At 42.5% G+C, this 21142-nt stretch overlaps 1 protein-coding gene across 3 annotated transcripts in view; it reads right to left on the bottom strand.

The window, feature by feature from the left end:
- LRP6 (LDL receptor related protein 6) overlaps positions 1-21142 on the bottom strand; it is an 84256-nt gene that overhangs the window by 38816 nt on the left and 24298 nt on the right. For all 3 annotated transcript variants that reach the window (XM_058190652.1, XM_058190651.1, XM_058190653.1), the window contains 4 exons: positions 16205-16401; positions 14476-14607; positions 9192-9588; positions 7717-7888 (listed from right to left, as the gene is read on the bottom strand). In XM_058190652.1, coding sequence (XP_058046635.1) covers positions 7717-7888; positions 9192-9588; positions 14476-14607; positions 16205-16401 — 898 coding nt within the window. The remainder of the gene's footprint in view (positions 1-7716; positions 7889-9191; positions 9589-14475; positions 14608-16204; positions 16402-21142) is intronic.

Genomic DNA, 21142 nt, shown 5'->3' with positions numbered 1-21142 from the left:
TGTCTCAAGTCACAATCATCTGATCACAAGATGCTGCAATCATCATAAATGCAAACAGATTGCCAAGCAGCTGAATCGCAAGCATGTGATTTCGGGAATGGTGGGATAATCATAACTTCAAGGATCAGCGAGAAGCTGCTGTCATAATTTCAAAACTGTTCTTAAATAAATGTTTGTAAGTTGAGGATTACATGTATATGTAGCTTCTATATCATTTATATCTAGTAACTACTGCATATAAGCCACACATATGTTATTTATTATATATAAGCTACAAACTGTATATAACAGGGAGCAAACCCCAACTTCCTCACACTAATGATGTAACCTAGTTGGGTAATGAAGCATCCGTAACACTGGTGAACTCCTCTGCGGATTGCCACCGGTTCGCTGCCTGCACATGCGCAGTGCATGCATATACTGCACGCCAAACATATGCTGCTCGTGTGTGCATGCGCAGTGCTCGCCAAATGTGCGCTTCACGCGGAAAAAGGAGCCTTAACAAGGTAAGTAGAACCGTGAGGGGGAACAGCTGTGCTGTGCAATTTAGATTCGCTAGAAAGCAGGATTTCTGCTTTCTATTGAATATAAATCTCATGGCACAGCTGATCGTCAGATATACCTTACTACCAATTCGTCGAACTGGTAGCTTTTATCACTACTGGTTTGCCCGAACCGGTGTGAACTGGTAGCACCACTGATCTGTAAGCAATCAGCCAGGCTCAGAGCCCCAAGGACTCCATAGTTCAACCCTGAGCTACAGATATTCTCTTCTACTGGATTCTCTCACTGTATGCAGAACTTACTACACTTTTTAAAAATTTACATATATTGGATTTATAGCCATATTCCTTATTTAAATATACAAGGGTGCCTGCAGGAAATAAAAGAGTTTTACTATCCTACTAGGCAGAGGGGAAGATGGCCCAGAGGAACGACACCACAAGCAGACGCGTTCTTTGGAAGCCAACCAGCTCTTCTATGTTGGCCAGCTTCCATCTTTAGTTACTGAAAAAGGATTTGTCTCTCACCTAGCAAGCATCAATCCCAAGGAAAGATGAGAAGGAAATACCAGTATTTTAAGATGGCTGACAAGAAAGTACAGTAATATGTTTGCAGGCTAATTCAGCTAAGTAATTCTGGAGAAAACCAGAAGAGATAATCAAGCTGTTCCACCCATTCAACATGACCAAGTACCAATCACAATAAGTCCTTCAGGTACAAAGACCACCCTCCTTTTTTTTAATAACAAAATAAATTCCCAAGTACGGAATATTGGTTTACAAACAGAAAGTGAGAACAGGCTACAAGTAACAGCTGCTTGTTCTTTTCCTGACTTTTGAGACTGTATTTCATATTCCTTAAATAGAGGTCCTGTCTAGGAAAATTCCTGGCTCCTCACAAGAGTATTTGAGAAGAAGAGAAAGCAAGGCAGGGAAGAACATTTCAATGCAATTCAGTTAATCTGTGCCAAAAACCCAACATTGTCAATAGCTTTATACGGTAAGGCTTCTTCTCAAAAGAAGAGAAATCAGAAGGTCTCTATGTAGGCAAGAAGCTCATCTAAATTTCAGCCACTCTCTTTAACCTTTGGAGCCGATTTTAACCACAGTGTGGATGGATTTCACAATGTAAGACAGCTCTTAACTACAAGGATAAAAACAACAACAGAAAACACATGTGGCTTCTCACATCACACGCTAGTGACCAAGCTCCAGCCGCACAGATGTCCTGCTTCAGAAGATAATATGCCAATTCAGATTTGCAGGGCAAGGGATGTACAAAAATGTTGAATTGCTCTTGAAAGTCATACATCTCTTTTAAAAAAATAACCTGCCAAAATCAATTTTCATGTAATAACTATCTTTCTTTCTTTTTTTTGGCTGCTTCTGAATGGCTTTACGGAAATTATTTTTTTTCCTCACAGCCTCTCATGCAAAGTTCGGCTCCATAAAGCATGAACAGAGACTGATAAAGAATCCCAATGCCCAAGAAACCTGACCAAGAAGGGGTGTGTGTGTGTCAAAGAAGTCACTATGGTAGCCAAGACCAAAACCCTGCACTTTTATGTGTGGTTGCCATTGCGATTTTTTTAACCTCTATAGATGCCCCTGCAGGGCAATCAATAAATAAACTTCCGTTTATTTATTGGTTTACCGTATTTTTTGGAGTATAAGACACACCTTAGTTTTTGGGGAGGAAAATAAGAAAAAAGCTGATTGGCAGGTGGATGGCCTCCCGGAATACCCCCAACCAGCTGTTCCCAGAGGTAAATTTTAGCAACAGGTTCCTTGATTGTGAGCTCTGTGCCTTGCTTTTTTTTTTTTTTTCTGCCTCTAAAAGCCTCCAAAAGAGAGCTTTAGAAAAAAAAACCTCTGAAGCTCTGTTTGGGAGCTTTTTTTCTGAAGCTCTATTTGAGGGCTTCTATTCTAAAGCTTCTTTCAGCCTCTGAAACCTCCGTTTGAAAAGCTGGGTGGGGCTACATTCGGGGTATAAGACGCACCCAGATTTTCACCCTCTTTTTTGGGGGGGAAAGGTGTGTCTTATACTCCAAAAAATATGGTACTTATTTTAGTTACCTACTGCCCAGATAACTTTGGGCAGCTTGCAACCAATAACCAACTTATTAAGAGAAAATACCACAAACCAGAAGAGCAAAGTACCAAAACAAAACAAAATGGAAACAAAATGTCCTTCTTCCTCCAATATTCAAAAAGTTTCGCAACATAGAAAAAAAACAACTAAAAAAGGGAAAAAACCTAGCAGGATGTTGTTGCTATCCAGTGCACTGCATGGAGTTTTAGATGTACTATCTATCTATTTAGATGTAGAAGGAGTGGGGAAGTGTTTCCGATATGCACTGCTTTGGATACAAAATGAGTTTTTTCTTCTTCTTTTGGAAGCATTTCAAGCTTGAAAAAAAGAGTTTCAAAATGCTTCCCGAATGATCAAAACAACCTCTCTCACCTTCAAAATGGCAGTGCTTCACATGAATTCAAACTCCCAAAATTTCCACGCTACACACAACTGTCTGCCCAGCGTACAGAAGCTCAAGGAAGGTTATTGGTGCGACTGTTCTCTATGTCTCTTGAAATGAGTTTGATTTCTTTGTAGCTCACCTGGAGAACCTACAAAGGGAATTAATTCCTCTCCCCAGATTGTTCGTTCCCTCAAATATAGTATAAACCTCCCTTAAAAGCCCCGTTGCTCGGAATACTTAACTCTTGGATTAAGGAGAGGTGTCCTTCTCGATTGTGGGAAATTTATTTACAAGTAGAAAAGAGATTTTGACTCTGGAATTGATATCTGAACTTCAAAGTGAACTAATTTTGCAGTGTTGCAGGAGTTGTGTGTCCTCTGGATACCTGTAATGTAAGTCAGAACTACATACAGGTATTTGGGATTGTATTCTATCAGTATTTTTGAACTCGGCGCACAAAAGAACCAGAGGGCCATTGCACTTATTCGTATGCAAAGGGAAAAGTGCCAGAGAGATCCAACAGAATAGAAAATTCTCGAAAAATGGAGGGACTAAAAACATGGAATCTCTGCAAGAGACCCGAGATTTCCGACACAAAAGTGGTTCCGCAAAAATTCATATTGCATGTATAGCTGTTCCAAAGAGAAGGAGAACATTTTGAACAATATTATGATTAACACTCTGCTCAGTTCTACTTCAGATAGTTATAGAAGGGGTGATAGAGGCTATTGAAGATTCGCAGAGCAATCTCCAAGTGATCCTTCTTTCAGAAACCTTCACATGAAGGGATGGCAGAAATTGTTTTAAATTCTGTGACATTCTGTGCATTTTTTTAAAAAAGCTTCAAGGAGAGCTCTCCAGAAATTTGGTCGTAAGTTGAGGACTATCTGTATTGTGAAGGTTAAGTTTGCCTTTTCTCCGAAACAGATGGAAATATTTTTGCATCTGCTTTCCCTGTTCCAAGAAGGTATTTTAAAGCTGGGGTCACCAACCTTTCGGACCTCAGGGACCACTAAATTCATAATTTTAAATCCCGTGGACCACTAATATGATGTGCCTAATGACCAGTGGGCGTGGCTAGGTGGTCACGTGACTGGGTGGCCGTGGCCAACTCGATGTCACTCACATCGAGGGGTGCCTTGCCAGCCACTACTCGCTACTCCTCACCTGCCCACCCGGGCTCCTTAGAACCCCAACAGGAAGCAGTTGTTGGAGCTAAGCAGCCACCATGAGAAAGAGTTGGCAAAACAGCTGGCTTAATTCAAATTGGATCTGACCGAGAAGGAGGCTCAGCAGAAGCACCTCACTGAGGACTAGGAGCATAGGCTTTCCAAGCAGAGGGAAGACCTGCGGGAGTGCAAGGCCAGGTACCGGCCCCTGGAGGCTTAGCAGGCTGAATAGTCAGCCAGTTCCAGGCCATGATACAGTCCCACTGGAACAAGGCCCTCTGGCTCTTCGCCACCAGCGGCACTTCCCTCCAGTCCTCGCCCGATGCCCTGCACCAGGAGGCCGAAGCAGACCCCAAGTCAGAATTTCTGCCCCCTCTGACCCACACAAAAAGACCTTGAAGGGAGAGACTCTGCAGCAACACAAACATCCATTGCACATATCCGGCCCAGGGGCTGTAGTTTGAGGACTCCTGATTTAGTGCAATATACAAAATGCAAATAATTTTTCTGCGGACCACCAAAATTTTCTCGCGGAACACCAGCGGTCCACGGACCACCGGTTGGTGACCGCTGTTTTAAAGACCTATACAATTTTATATTGAGCAACTGGCGTAGGCATTACTAGTGTTAGCAAATCATACCAGGCTGACTAGAAAGCCAAATGTACTTTGAGGGTATTAGCATCATATTCTGCCTGGAAACAGACTTTAAAATGTTTTTGAAAGGGCTGTGAAATTAGGGCCTCAGGCACACACGCCGTATCAAAATTCATTAGGATGGGTTGGAATGGTTTGACCAGCATAGAATTACAGTAAGCAGCAAGCTGGGAGAGATCTGTTTCGTCTGCATTCTTCCCTCATTGCACAAACCCTGGCACCTGGTCAATTTCTCCAGCCTCATTTCTCTCTTAGAAAAGTGGTGCAAAGGGAAGGAGGAACCGAGCAGCCAGTCCTAAAGCATGATAAAGCTGCGATAAGGCTGCCTTGGAGAGAAGAAACAAATCACAAACGTTAGGATAATGGGGTTATTTTTTTTTTCCTCCAAAATTCCTGTGCAGGAAAGGAATGAAGCACGCTTTCCAAAACGTACATCTGGAACCTTCTCCTGCTTTGGACTCTTAGCGTTGGGAGGAGGAGGAGAAGTAGGAGATGATTATACTGTGAAAATGGATCAGACAATGTTTAAATGTTTTGGAGGAAGGATAAGGCTGCTCCAAAGCTCAACGCAGTGGGTGTTAGGGTGTTTTTTTTTTTTTAACCTTCACTAAATAAAAAACACAAAGATCGAAATTAAAACTCCCACAGAGCCAGCTGCAAGGATGGAGACCGTTTTAGACAGATCCAATGAGTCCAATCAGCGCTGGATGTTTTGAATGGAATCCTCATTTTAAGACTGGCCGCCTTGGTGATTTCATGCCCGCCCCGCCCCCCTCCAATTTCATCTCCAGGCAGAAAATAAACATGTAATCCCAACCGAGCAAAGCAGATCATGCATTTTTAACCTCATGGCATGACGGGCGAAGAAAGGAAGCAGGGGAGGAATTGTCCCTGTTCATAAACAGTCAACCGATTCAACAGACGTTTTATAGGTGGAGAAAATTGATTGAGATAAAGAAGGAAGCCCCAAACCGCAGACTTCCCCCTTCTTCTCCGCCCCCCTCAGCTGCAGGCTGCAGGCTGCCAGATAAATAGGGAACAAAGGTTCCTGCTGAGACCCCTGCCAATATCCATTAGTCCCTGTGGAGGCTTTATTATCTGGGGAAAGCCACAGTGCAACATGAATCAGCAACCTTGGAAAAAAAACAAACCCACACAACCATGTGGAAGACACAAGGGGGGGAGGGAATCTAAGATACAACATTAGGTTTTGCAAGAGCCCTGATTCTTTTCCTTTATTCTACAAAATTGTCACCTGAGAAATGCTGCTTGAGAAAAACAACAAAATAAATAAATAAATAGGTGCATACACATTTTAAATTGGAAGTCTTAAGAGCGGATGTCATTTTACGCACCGCAAAAAGGTTGTGTCTTTGTTCCACAAGTAGTCCTTGACTTACAACAGGTCGCTGCGTGGGCATCCAAAGTTTACAACCGCACTGAAAAAAAGTGACCTGTGACCGGTTTTCACACTTTACAACTGTTGCAGCATCCCCATGGTCTACACTATGAGATTACATCCCAGGGTGATCTAATCACAATTTGAGATCTTTCTGGCCAGTTGCTGACAAGCAAAAGTCAATGAGGTGAGCTGGATGTGGTTAGTGACCACATGATTCACTTAACAATCATGGAAAAGAAGGTTTAAAATTGGACCCAACTCGTTGAACAATTGCTTTGCTTAACAAACTGAAATTCTGGTTCCCAATTCTGGTTGCAGTTTGAGGATTATCTCTATGAAGCTACTCTCCAAATTACTGAAAGAAAGAACCGGATCTTGAAGAAGTCCCCCGAGAAGTCTCCATCAACCTTGGCAACTTTAAGCAATGTGGAGCTCAAAATCCAGAATTCCTCTGCTCTAGTGGCTGACTTAGATAAAAGCTCCAGAAATTCTGAAAGATCTACTCCAGTTTTGAAGACTATAATTCTTCCTTTGCCCTATAGGAGCAATCTCCCAACCTTGGCAACATTAAGACTTGTGGACTTCAACTCCCAAAATTCCTCAGCCAGCCATGGGTTCGAGACCCTTACTCTAGAAGAATTAAAGGAGCTCTCCATTGATAGGACAAATGTGTTTTTCCCCCCTCTTTTCTCAGCCTTCTGAAGAAATGTGTTTGTGTGTATAATACAATTTATTTCAGAGAAGCTTGCCGAAATCTGCTGAAAAGGCCTGCAAGTCAATATGGGATTCGGTAGCTAGTTTTGGAAGATTAGAATAGCAAATATGTAGCTGTTAAGCTGAGAACTGAAAATCTAACCCCATGATGGCGAACCTGATGGCAGGCGAGCTGTCGCCCTCCCGCCGGCCAGCTGATCTTTGGGTCTGTGCTATGCAAGCGCAGATGGCGTGGGCGTGTGGGGTCCTCTGCGCACATGGGGGCGCATGGGCATGCACGGGGGGCACACGCAGAGGGCACATGCGCATGCACGGGGGGCACGCTCATGCACGGGGCAGGGCATGTGCGCAGGGGCCGCATGCACATTGCATTTTGGGGGTTTGGGTGCATGCGCGCATTCGCACACGCGCTTTGGGCACTTGGTCAGGAAAAGTTAGCCATCACTGATCTAACCTATTAAAAAACTGTGCAGCAGTGGCAGTAGCTGAAAACTAGGGACTTCCAACATTGGTGGCATCATACAGCAGTTTTCTCAGTATTGTTCATAAACCATTCGGACTCCTCATCTCTCACAGATGATTCAACAGGCAGCAACAGGAAAGTTAGATCATGACTGGAGAACATCAGCAAATCATATGAATATGTAAAGCCAACAATAAAATCTGTTTACCCGTAACTGATTCCTACCCATTCGTTTCTCATCAGGAACATAAACTGAGCCACTGACACAAATAGCACGTCTCAAGGAAGTACTTTGGATTTTGGACTAAGGAAGAGAAATGGAAATAACAAACCTCAATTTTGTCTGTTTTGGCATCTCCCCAGTATATCATGTTTTCAATGTAATCCAGTGCCAATCCATTGGGCCAACCAAGTGAGGTATTTACCAGTACAACTCGGTCAGAACCATCTAAAGCAGCCCTCTCAATCTTTGGAATCTCTCCCCAGTCGGTCCAGTACATGTAGCTAAAAGGAAAAAGGTAAGATGGAATAAAACAAGGGCTGCAAAAACCGTGTAGTAGTATTAACTACAGACTAAACTGTGCTAACTTTGGCACATGGCCTGTACTTTCCGCAGTTGAAATTATTTTGACTTAAAACATATCTGCAAAATTGTCTGATTGAACTCCCGTGACAATCTGCTGTATAATCCTCATAAATAAGTACTTCATGGACATGGAACATATGCAATTTTTTTTTCTTTCATTCAGATCCTAAATGATTCTCAGAAACTGCCTGGACAAGTCAAGCCTCTGCAGTTTTCTTGGCAAGGTTGTTCAGAAGTGGTTTGCCATTGCCTCCTTCCTAGGACTGAGAGAGACTGACTGGCCCAAGATCAGCCAGCTGGTCTCGTGCACAAGGTGGGACTAGAACATATGGTCTCCTGGTTCCTAGCCAGGTGCCTTCACTATTACACCAAGCTGGGTCTTGTCTGAACGTTTGATCGGCCTATTTGCTGGGAAAAGATTCCCAAGGACCATCATTCTTTCCCCCCTTTTCTTAAAAGTGTAAGGATGATTAGAAAGACGTCATAAAAGCTAATGTTCTAAAGAGGTGAATCCATAATAAGTTCAAATTGCAGATCTGTGACAGAGCTAAAATGTTTTACACCCTATTTCTCATGGGCTAAAAAAAAGAGAGAGACTAACGCAAATGGAAAGCAATTTAGAACTGCCTCGGTTCACTATTTTAAGAAAGGGGGAAAAGATCAGTGTTCAAAATAGGTTCACAATAGCTCACAACAGGCATCTCTGAAAATGTATAATGATGCACTGTGGGGATCCCTTGGGTGACAATGCAGAGGATCAAGCAGATGGGCTGCACTTTTTTTCGACTTTGTTTCAACCAATCTCTTGCAGCCTGGTCAGTAGCCTAGGAAATCCCTGTAGAAATTTCAGCCACTTTAAAGGGGGCCTTATATTCCAGGCTAATCTTCAGTAACATCTAAATTTCTCATTATAGTTTCACACTGTAAATCAAATCTCACCTTGAAGGAAGAGAACAGATGAAACGGATGTGTTGTTTGGAATTATGGCTCTTCTAAAACAAGCTAGAAAGCTATTGGTCCCAAATAATCCTAATTTAAGTACTCTAAAACTGAGAATCACCACCAGAAATTATTCATGGTCGGTAAATAAGGGAGATTCATATTTCTGATTCATATTTCTGAATCAGAGAAAGCACCTTGAAATGAACAGTAGATTTGACTTGGAGCATAGGGTATTTCTTAATTTTTTAAAAACCTTCATAATAAAAATATGTGCCTTACCCAATCATAGGATCCAAAACTATAGCTCTCGGCTCTTCCAGGTCTTCTGAGATCAAGATCTTCCTCATAGTCCCATTAAGCCTTGTGATTTCAATGCGGTCTGTCCCCGTATCCGTCCAGTAAAGATTTCGGGCCACCCAATCCACAGCAATGCCATCAGGGTGTGCAATTTGTGCCTGTACAACAAACTGGCTAGCCGAGCCATCGAGGAACGAACGCCTGATGGCTCTCACTTCATCATCTGTCCAATAAATGTACCCTTCCACGGGGTCATAGTCAATGGCAATGGCGTGACGAATGTCTTCCAACTGCAGCACAATGTCCGTGAAATCCGGAGTGTCCAAGGAGATCCGCCTCAAATCAGTCCTTCGGGCCAGCAGTAGCAACTCCATGGCTCCTGTACAGACGAAAACCCAACAAATTAAAATTAAAAGCATTTCTGCGGTCACTTACCTCTTTGTTGAAAACGTAACAGGAATGTCATGGTTATTTAGATCCAAGTGACAACCTGGGCAGCCAATGACTGACCCACCGTCAGTCAATGAGTCCAGCAGTAGGGAAATGTTAGCAAAGGAAGGAATGAAGCCATTTTACCTTTGCAAGGTGGGTTTGGTGAGAGAAAGAACTCAACTTTTCCTAGGATTGAAGGCAAATTGAATTGTTGGCCGAGTAGGTACAAAGGGAGCCAGGGAAGTGGTTGAAGCCTGGGAAATGGCCTCTTGTTAGTCAACAGGAGTGCTGATTCATCACCAGCTTATCAGGTACTTAGGAGACCAGGACTGGCAACCCAAGGAAACAACAGCCAATAGCCAGCCATCAGCACACCAATCAATCAAGAGGAAGCCACACCCAACCACATTAATACCACACACAGAATAGCCCCTAACACACGTTCCAGTGTAGAGAAATTCCCTGAGGATGGGCTCCAGCACGAGTCTAAAAGCTCAGAAAACTAAAACTCTGGTCCCAGTGACCGACCTAGATTGGTCCCTCACTATTTCCTCTTTCCGGCCATCTTCAAGACTCCGGATTCCCCTGGCCATTAACAGCTTATGAACAGCCTTCTGAACTCATGGCTTTGATCAGCTTAGAAATGGAAAGAGATGTCTGGCAGATGCTCCAGCTGAGCCATTTCTCGACTTTCAACTGGCCTTTAGAAGCAGATTGCCTGGTGTCCCAATGCTAAGGGCACTGAGGTGCCAGCAATCGGAAGCCAACATTCCTAGGAGGAAGGAAAGAGTGAGCAATTTCTCCCTCTCCCTCTCCCATCCCGCAGTCCTGCTTTTCTGTGGTCGAATATCAGCAACTTGCAACCGCAAGTCGCTTGGGGTTGGGGGGGGGGGGAGAAGCTTTCCCTCTGCTTCCTCCCAGATACATCATCAGGGTTTGTGCTCCACTCTGCAGACCCTGATCGTGGCAGGCAATAAATCTGTCTGAACAAGCAACGCGGGGAATTCACAGATGTGGCCTCCAGACCTTCCGATCGCATCAGCTTTCAATTGAAAACATTGACCATCCCTAACTTTTAGGCAATAGCCTATCACCCACATGGGGGGGAAAAAGAAAGAAACAAAGCCTCTGCAGTTCCCTTTTTAGGAATTAAAAGTTGATTTCATTTTCACTGCCATTAAACGCAGAGTACAAAATCTACACAGCTTGGGGTTCGGCTTGCAAAACAAGACTTTTTTCTTTCCCTTTTTTCCCCTGGTCGTCTATTGTTCCCTTTCATCTATTCCCAAGATCCTCTCATCCGTCCCCATCAGCACACAAGGGCTGAAGAGACAGAAACCTTTCATTTTAGAAGCTGCAGTGGGAGTGGGGGGAGGGAGAATAAATAGAAACAAACTCAAGGGTTAAGGCGGTGACTGATTATGTTGCCTCCTGTAATCCATGGTTTTCTGGGACTGTACAGCTTCTGTGCGAGACCAGGAAAATAAGCCCAGCTTTTTCAAAAGAGATGACAAGAAGTTCACACCCCCTTCAACGGACCTTTTCTGCTTCTTACTGCTGGGGTTTTCCGCCCCACGCTCAACTCAGAATCTGCCTTCTTGAAGCTCAGGGCCATATCATGAGTCTAGAAGAGCACTTGCCCCTCTTCTTGACAGCAGAAGGATTAAGACACTACTTACGACATCATGTGAAAAAAGACAATTTCATAACTACTTGGGAATAGCTTCTTCAATGGCCCCATCCATTCTGTTTCCTTATGTTGTGGCCCCCAGCAGCCAGCAGAGCTGGCAGCAGATTCGAACAATAAGGAGGTTGGGGAGAAACATGGGCCAGTCCTGGAGTCTGGGGAGGGCTCTGATGAGGGCTCTGTGTCAGAGGCAGAGAGGGGGCCAGGGCCGTATGACAGGTATCGGCTGCCTTCGGAGTCAGATATCAGTGAGGCAGACGAACAGCTGGAGCCTGTTCCCAGTGTGCACATTCAAAGTGTTGCCAGACAACAGGAACAGCTAAGGAACTAGGGTTGCCTTGGGAGTAAGGCCACAGGTGGACAATGAAGGGCTCCTCCCATAGAGAATAAAAGAGGAGTGAAAGGGGAGCATGTTTGCAGGAGACAATTAGTTCATTTCTGCATTCTTGCCAAGTACTGCTGCATCTGAAAGATATCGGCCTGGCCACTCTCCAAGCCTGATAAAGGTCAGTAATTGTGAACTACCTTGAAAGGCTGTGGGAGAAGAAAGACTTTGCTGCAGAGGAATTCACATAAATTAAGTAAAAAGGATTTATGTTAGTTACTGTATTATATGAATCCATCCAAGTTTAGTTTGAGCTCAGGATGGGGCAGAACTAAGAAATGTCCATCTTTTGAGGAATGAAAGTTAACTTCAGGCAGGTTTCTCTGATGCTAGATGAACTTAGATCTGATTGATAAAAGCCACACAAGGAGGAACAAAAAATATAGGATAAAATGAAGATACTTTGGGTAGCTCTCTATCATGGTGGTGCAAGTACTTCAGAAATTCAGAATTTCACTGCTAGAGAACGTGGGCCAATGTTGGATGGAGAAGACAACCCTATACATGTATTTGAGGACCTCTGCAAGTATAGGTAGTCCTCGACTTATAACCATTCATTTAGTGACCACTCAAAGTTACAACAGCACTGGAAAAAGTGGTTTATGACTGTTTTCACACTTATGACCGTTGCAGTGTCCCCATAGTCACGTGATCAAAATTCAGATGGCTTGGCAACGGCTTCATATGTCCTGAGGTCGTGTGATCAGCTTTTGCGACCCTTTGACAAGCAAAGTCAATGGGGAAACTAGATTCACATAACATCGGGGTTACTTATTTAACAATCATAGTGATTCACTTAACAACCAGTGGCAAGAAAAGGTTGTGAAACCGGGCAAAACTCACTTAGCAACTGCCTTGCTTAGCCATAGAAATTTATGGCTCAATTGTGGTCATAAGTCGAGGGCTACCTATACTTCTATTTACTCTAGCAATGGAGGAAATCATATATAGATTATGCCAAGGAAGTGAATAACATTCTGGCTGTTCTTTCAAAAGCCAAACCGACTGATTCTTCAGTCAAGATTGTATCATAACAGAAAAAAAAAGCCACAGCCACATATGAATGGTATGACCAGTATCAGGGAGTGTTTTACACACCACAAACATTTCTAAGACAACTCTGTAAGCCACTGTAAGATCATTTTACCAGCAAGCCCTTTTTTCCCTTCTCTCTCTACGTTGGCTGGCTCTTGCTCTCTAGGATTATTTAGGAACTAAGTGGTAGCAAAGAGAGTTTCTGATCCACATTCATGCTTAAAAATTGTTTCGAAAGCAGGCAGCCACTGAACTTAAGTGGCCTGACTGTGCTATCAGCCATAAAAATCACTTAACCGCAGATTTAATTTTATGCAATTTCCTAAAAAAAAAAAGTTTTCCCTAAAGATTTTTGGAATTGCTGGAAACAGGAAGCAAAGGGCAACTGGGCCTTCAAGGAGTGAATTAAAAACGAGAGACTTACAAAAAGGTTTCTCTCTGCTATAAATTGTGAGGACTCCCTGCCTCCCTGAAAAATTAGTCGTCATGGAAACTACACTAGTGAGGTCAGCCAGATTTCACCTTTGCTGCACAGATTTTCCATCAGGGCCAAGTAGTATAAATGTTATAAATTCCACACAGTATTACACACACACACACACACACACACACACACACACACACACACACACACAGCAGAAAAAAAGTTTGACTATCTGAGAGCCTGGGAGGTTTGAATTACTGTGTTAAAATGTTCGATCCCTTGCAGAAAATTAATATTTGTTCCAAGTAATTTATCACTAATAGATCTTTTCCTTAATTTTTATTCAGTTTGGGAAAGAAAAAAAATTGTTGGTACAATTACAGCAATGAAGGGGTTGATGGATAGCAGACGTATTTTTTTTCCCCCCTGAGAAAAAGTTAAAATTCAGCACGGCACAGCTGGGCTTACTTTCTTCCATTTCCTCTTTTTGTTTTAAACCACTTAAAAATGAGGTTTATTGGCTTGATTGGGAAGTGGCATAAAGGGGAAAAGTTGAATGAACCACAATGTTAGTTCTTAAAGTTGCAACTGAAAAAGTTAAAGTTGCAACTATGGGCAACTGAATAACAGGCGAGATGCCATGGAGAGAAAATGCCTTTTACAAATCCTGCTTCATGAAACTTAGATAAGATAGGATTGTTGTTGTTGTTGTTGTTTTTACTAATTTTGGCCAATTCATCACCTATGGCCATTCTTAGTCGGGGAAAATTACCATGGGCATTCATATATCTATTAGGATACCAATCTGGTTTACTGCTTAAGGCATCAGGTTAGAAACCAGAAGGATGCAAGTTCTAGTCCTACCTTAGCTATGAAAGCCAACTGGGTGACCTTGGGCTAGTCACTTTCTCTCCACCCTACCCCACCAGGTGGTTGTTGTGGGGGAAAACAGGAAGAGAAAGGAGTATTAGTGTGATCATCCCCCGGATGCTTCCCCAGATGTCGGGGGCGGGTGGGGGGAGAATAAACCAGTTCCTGGCATGTTAGGAGGGGAGTTGGTCAATGGCTCTAAGTAGCCATCTGAGAGTGATTTGGCTGAAGCGCAGCTGCAGGAGGACAGCCCTGAGGCATCAAATGGGGAAAGCATCAGTGGTGGAATTATAAATTAAACAAATATTAAATCTTCCAGTTGGATTACTTTGGTGGCAGGTGTATTGTGATGCCTATAAAAAAAGGGGATGGGGCTTTCATCACCTGGTCGCAACCATCTCCCTGACCTGCTTGATGCTTATGCCCAACTTACCATCTTTGCAAGTCTTCTTATTCTCAAGGAGTTTCACACCTGTGGGACAGGCACACCGATAAAAAGGCTTGATGGGAGACATCAAACACAGATGGGAACAGCCACCGTTGTTATTCCTGCACGGGTTTGTAGCTGTCAAATACAGAAAGAACAGAACAGTTTTCCCCGTTAGTAGCACACCTGCCTTATCAAGAGGGGGAAAGTATGAAAGATAAAACGAATATGGGGTGCTGAACACCCTCCAAAGCAGCTCAAGGCAGACCACGTTACATGCAGCATCTGAATTGCAGGGATGGGTATTTATGTACAGTGGATCTGTACATGCATGTGTAAAGGAAAACGGAAAGCCCTACTGGAACAGTGTAGAACAGTGTAGTCCATGGAAATATTTGCTCTCTCTGGCTTCCTATAAATATAGGCCGAACCACAGTCATCTCTACTCTTGGAGACCAACTAAGAGAGAAGATGTTTTCAGAATGAACAGAAAAGGTTCCTTTAGGAAGGATTCAATAGTCAGTAGTGCCACTTGGGAAGAGAGAGTCTCTTGTACACTTGTGAACAGGCCATAAGTAAACTTTTAAGTTTTCCCTGGAATTTTCAAATCTTCCAATAAGTAGGGAGAAACTTACACAGTCATATTTCTTTATATAGTTTGTCTAAATCCTTTTTTCAGATAATCCTCAACTTATGACCACAATTGGGACCAGAATTTATATCGCTAAGCAAGGTGGTTAAGGAAATCATGCCTAATTTTATCATCTTTTTTTTCTTTGCCACAGTTGTTAAGCAAATCATTGTGGCTCTTAGGTGATTAAGCAAATTAAGCAAATCTGGTTTCACCCACTAACTTATCAGAATCCACCCAGTCTTTCACTAGGAGATGGGCAGCAAATGAATTAAACAAACAATAAAGTGGCAAATGGTGACCATGTGACCCCAGAACACTATAACCATCATAAGTATATGCTGGTTGCCAAGTGCCTGAATTTTGATTGCGTGACTATGGGAATACTACAACAGTCATAGGATGTATTGCAAGTCACTTTATTCAGTTATGTTGTAACTCAGAATGGTCACTAAAAGAACAATTGTAAGTCGAGTACTGACTGTACACAATATTTAAGCCTTTCAATGCATCATTTTAAAAGTGACTATACCTAAGTTGTCCTCCTGCATTCTCTGACCACCAGGTTTTACAGATAGGGTAAAAAGTGTTCTCACTTGTTCAACAGAGAGTGGGAAGATATAAGCAGCACTTCTGAATTTTAATTTTCCTCTACACCTATCCTTATCCAATAATAGAGGAAAAGTCATCCACAGACCTATCTGTAGCTCTGACAAACTTTAGTTGAAATATGATAGCAACATGACTGATTTACAGCAGTAAATTTGGGCATTTTTTCTGTAATTTAAAGCTAAAACTGGCAAATTTAAAAATCAATATGCTAAAGACCAAGGCATCTGATCTTTCTGTCTGACAAACAAAATGAACTACTCTTAACGTGCATTAAATTTAGCTATATTTCCTTTGTTCTTTTTCTGTTTACTATTCAACTTCTTCAACCACAAAAATATTGCCTAATCTCCCCCCCCCTTGCAAAAAAATAAGCACAGCGGCTAGGTACCTACGCTGTATATATATAAACTGTACGTGTGACAGTCTGAAAAACCTACAAAATGAATGAGAATTTCCACATTGGGCATTCTGGGGACAGCAAGAGAGACTCACCACTGGGCTGTCGCTGTTGGCTGAAGACGTGGATATCCATGGGAGAAAAGATGTTGGAATGTATTTCACGCAGGTTCTGTCCAGTGTATTTGTTGCAGGCCAGGATGGAGCAAGTTGTCCAATCCGTCCAATATAGGGTGTCACCAAATAACGTCAGAGCAAATGGATGTGGCAGAGATCCTTTAATCACAGCTTGCCTGGAAATAAATAAAAAGTGTATTACACCATCAATTATCTCCCTGGATCTAGAAAAGGCCAGCATGTTACATCCTTCTCTAACCTTCCCTGTCTACCCTCTTGAAAATCAGGATGGAACTGTGAAATTTGCAGTCTGTATCTTTTCTCCCTTGAAACAGCTGAGAGGCATGATTGCCTTCCTTTTAATTACTTTTCAAGTAGAATATTAGACACTGAATGAACTTCAAGAGTTAATCCATGAGTCTGATGGAACGTTAAATGTGAAAAATTATTTTCAAAATATTAGCCCCTGAATGAACTCAAAGAGTTAATTGGTGAGTCTGATGGAACATTTCACCATTCAAGTCTTAAAATTATTTTCAGACTATTAGCCCCTTGAATGAAGTCAAAGAGTTGATTCATGAGCCTGATGGAACATTTCACCATTTAAGTCTTAAAATTTTTGTTTAATGTAATTTGTACAGCAGTGAAGGAGAAACAAATCGGTGTACAAATAGACACAGTAATTATTTAACGGGACCAGAGAGGGCATCTATTGGCTTGCAATGCCACAAGACTGCAGAACCTAATCAGGACGACAAGCTTTTTCCCACCACCATATAAATTAATTCCCACAAGCACGCTGTGTCTGCCACAGGAGGATTTCCCAGAATGGGTTCAAAAAACTGACTTCTAGACTGCTCAAAAGCAAGCTCCGTTCAGCAGACTCTTTGCATTAGATAAAGTTGTCCTCAACTTAACAACCAGAATTTCCACTGCTGAAGCAAGGTTGTTAAGTGAGTTGCACCCACTTTTATGATCTCCCCCCCCCCCGCTTGTTAAACGAATAAATGCAGTTGTTAAGTGAATCAGGTCATCATTAAGCAAGTCCAGTTTCCCCCATTCAGTTTGTTAGAAGGTTGCAAATTGTGATCGCATGACCAGGACGCTGCAACCATCATAAATAGATGCCAGTTGCCAAGCGCCCAAATTTTGATCCCATAACTATGGCGGTGCTGCAATGGTCATACGTGTGACAACCAGTCATAAGTAACTTTTTTCAGTGCCACTATAATTTCAAAAAATTGCTAAACAAATGATTGTAAGCTGAGGACTACTTGGATATAAAGAAAAGATGATGGCCATTAGAACAGACATACTCAATTATACTGGAAAGAAATCATGGTGTGTGGGACATTGTGTTTTAAAAGGGAAAATAATTATCAACGTTTAGAAATGAGATTCTGATGGCAATCATTTAATTAGATTTCAAGATATATTAAAGATTTCACCCAGTCAAACTCTTTCTCCCGTCCATGTTAGGAACAGCACAAAGTGTACGGATGCTTATTTGCAAATAAACCTTGCTGAGTTCTGAATTTAAGTTTGTGCAACAATGTGCCTGAAATGATGACATTTCAGACACATTTTAATGCTAAGAACCTGCTATATTCTTCTATTTATAGCCGCTGTGGATTGGAGTGGAGTGGAACGGAACAGAGTAACAGAAGGGATCTTGGAGGTCTTCTGCTCAGGCAGGAAACCTTTACCATTTCAGACAAATGGTTGTCCAATTTCTTCTTAAAAACTTCCAGTGATGAAGCACCCACAATTTCTGGCGGTCAAGTTGTTTCAGTGATTAATTGTTCTAACTGTCAGGAAACTTCTCCTTAGTTCTAAGTTGCTTCTCTCCTTGATTGGTTTCCACCCATTGCTTCTTGTCCTGCCCTCAGGCACTTTGGAGAATAGCTTGACTCCCTCTTCTTTGTGGCAGCCCCTTAGATATGGGAACCCTGCTATCATGTCTCCCCTAGTCCTTCTTTTCACTAAACTAGACATACCCAGTTCCTGCAACCATTTTTGAATATTTTAGCCTCCAGTTTGAATACTAACAGAAAAACATGGACTAATCTAGATGTAACTGAAATAACCAATTATCAATCTTAAATGCTCTGAGTTAGGAATACAGAATACTTTTAAAACTTCTTTATTTAAATTGTGTTTAGTATTACGTTCTATTGGACTTTTTAAAATGTATGTTATTTTAAAACATAAATCCCTACTATTGCTGTAGCTCCAAACAGAAGTTGCTTTAATTTTTCTCCTCTCCAACACTAATTTGTTCTAATCAGAACTATCCGAGTGCAAATATTCAGAAAGAGTTTACCAGTAAATGGTGAATGGCTCCTGAATTATTATTCTGTTCTCCAACATACAGTACAGAGAATGCAAAAACACTCATCGCATTAGGAAGCATGTTTCCCCAGAGATTATAAAGTGAATTTAATTTCCACCAGGAATATGTTAACTATTCATTAGGGCTGTTCCTGCAAGGTGAAACGGGAATTAATTGATTCTTCTTCTTTAGCAGGCAAAACATAAGCCCTGCATTTCAGTCCTTCTGGAATTCAGTATTGTCAAACAACTATTTGAAAAATGCACTTGTTCTCTCTGAGAAAAAAGAAAACCTTGGCAAAGCAAACCCAGTGTCCGAAGTTCATGACTTCTTTTTCAGTAAGTATTCTGATACTTCTCTTTTCTTCTGGGAAATTAAGATTATTGCAGATCATTTCTGTTGAATTATGGCACCATTTCAGCAAATAAATAAGTAGGCCCCATCTTAGCGCCTACATATTGTACGAATTATCTATGGGGACGAACTATCTCTGATTCAATCCTACGGTAGTAGCTGTGGATTTACAGCCATCCAGAACCCAGAATGTTCCATCTTTAGCCTTGGATGGAATAGCAATAGCAACAACACTTAAGATTTATATACCATCCCATAGTGCTGTAACAACACACTCTGGGCAGTTGACAAAAGTCAGCAAATTGCTCCCCAACAATCTTGATCCTCATTTTTACCAACCTTGGAAAGATGGAGGGCTAAGTCAACCTCAGGACTGAATTTCAGACTGTGGGCAGAGTTACCCATCAGGGCGCACTTCCCCATTCAAGAATGGTGCTCGATTTGGGTATATTGCTGGACTTACAGCTCCTGCTTAATGTGCAGGTTGCAGCTGTAGCCGGGAAAACCTTTGCAAAACTTTGCCTGATGTACCAGTTGTGTTCCTTCCTAGATCAGGAGCCATCAGGCCCTATGTCGCTTCAAGACTTGACTACTGAAATGTGGTCTGTTTGGAGCTTCATTTTGGTCCAAAATGAAGTGGTACGGGCAGTGATTGGTGTGCCCTGGTATGCCCATGTACCATCTCTGCTTCGCAAGTTGAACTGGTTATTAATATGCTTCTGGATGCAATTCAAGATACTATTAATCGCCTATGGACTTCTAGATTGCCTATGGCCTGGTGACTTGAGGGACCACCTATCTCAGTGATGGCTAACCTTTTCTGGACCAAGTGCCCAAAACACGCACCCGAACCCCCAAAATGCAATGCGTGCACGCCCTCCGTGCATGCGCCCCACCCTCGCACACTCCCTACCCCCCGCACATGCACGCATAGTCCCCCCATACGCGCCCACCCACCCACATGCGCGACAGAGACCCGACGACCAGCTGGCCAGTGGGAGACGCGCGTGCATGCGCAGCAGACCTGAACTGGGGCAATGGCTCGCATGCCCACAGAGAGGGTGCTGCGTGCCACCTGCGGCATGTGTGTCATAGGTTTGCCATCATGGACCTATCTCCTGTGGCTTCAGCCAAGCCAGTTTGATCCAACCGAGTTGGGTCACTCCGGATCTCGTCAATAAAGCAAGGTCTCCTACTGGGAGCCCAGAAACTCATCTTCTCTGTCATGTTGCCTGCCCTCTGGAATGAAGATTCCCCCATCTGGCTACCGCCCTCCTGACATTCTAGAAAGCCTTAAAGACCTGGCTGCTCTCCCAGGCCTTGGGGTTGAATAAATTAAATTAAATAAATCCATGTATTCATGCACGCAGCCTGAACTTTTAAGTCATTGTACAATTTTCCACAAAGCCAGGAAATGAAAAGAACCATTAAAAGAGAATACTATTTTGCTGAAACAATTAAATACAAGCAAGTATTTTCAGGGGAGACCTCACAAAATCAGTCACAACTGCCCAACCCAGTTGTATCCTGTACAGAAACTGAGTTATAAGCAAAATATGGTAGCCTGCATTCTGGAATTACAAAGCTAATAAAAGAGCTGGGATTTATTTGCAAATAATAGTTCAGGAACAAAGAAGTCTTTTCTTCCTTTGTTTCTTGGTCCTCTCAAGTCTCCTCTCCTTCCTCCTCAAGCTGTTCCTTAAAATTCTGCAATTTGTGCATCAGTGTTTATATCACACTGCCTCTAGTGTGTGGCCATATCTAAATGGCCTTAGTTAAATAGCACCCTACTTAGTCATCGCTCAGAACTTGGATCTAGGCCTGAAGAAACATTGCCACAAATATGCAGGAACTGTTACCTAAAGGAGTGGGAACATTTTTGTTAAAGTCCAAGAAACTCAAGATAATATTTCAGAAATGGCTCAGGAAATGCCTTCCAAATTACCTGGAGGAGATGCATCAGACTTGCAAAATTCTCTTATTATTGTTGTTGTTCTTGTTGTTAGTTGCGAAGTCGTGTCAGACCCATTGTGACCCCATGGACAACGTTCCTCCAGGCCTTCCTGTCCTCTACCATTCTCTGGAGTCTATTTAATCTCATGCTGACTGCTTCACTGAATCCATCCAGCCACCTCGTTCTCTGTCGTCCCCTTCTTCTTTTGCCCTCAGTCTTTCCCAGCATTAGGCTCTTCTCCAGTGAGTTCTTCCTTCTCATTAGGTGGCCAAAGTCT

This window comes from Ahaetulla prasina, chromosome 7 (assembly GCF_028640845.1).
Source record: "Ahaetulla prasina isolate Xishuangbanna chromosome 7, ASM2864084v1, whole genome shotgun sequence".
NCBI lineage: Eukaryota > Metazoa > Chordata > Lepidosauria > Squamata > Colubridae > Ahaetulla > Ahaetulla prasina.
Note: the sequence above shows the minus strand (reverse complement) of the source record. Positions and strands in the feature narration are given on the sequence as shown.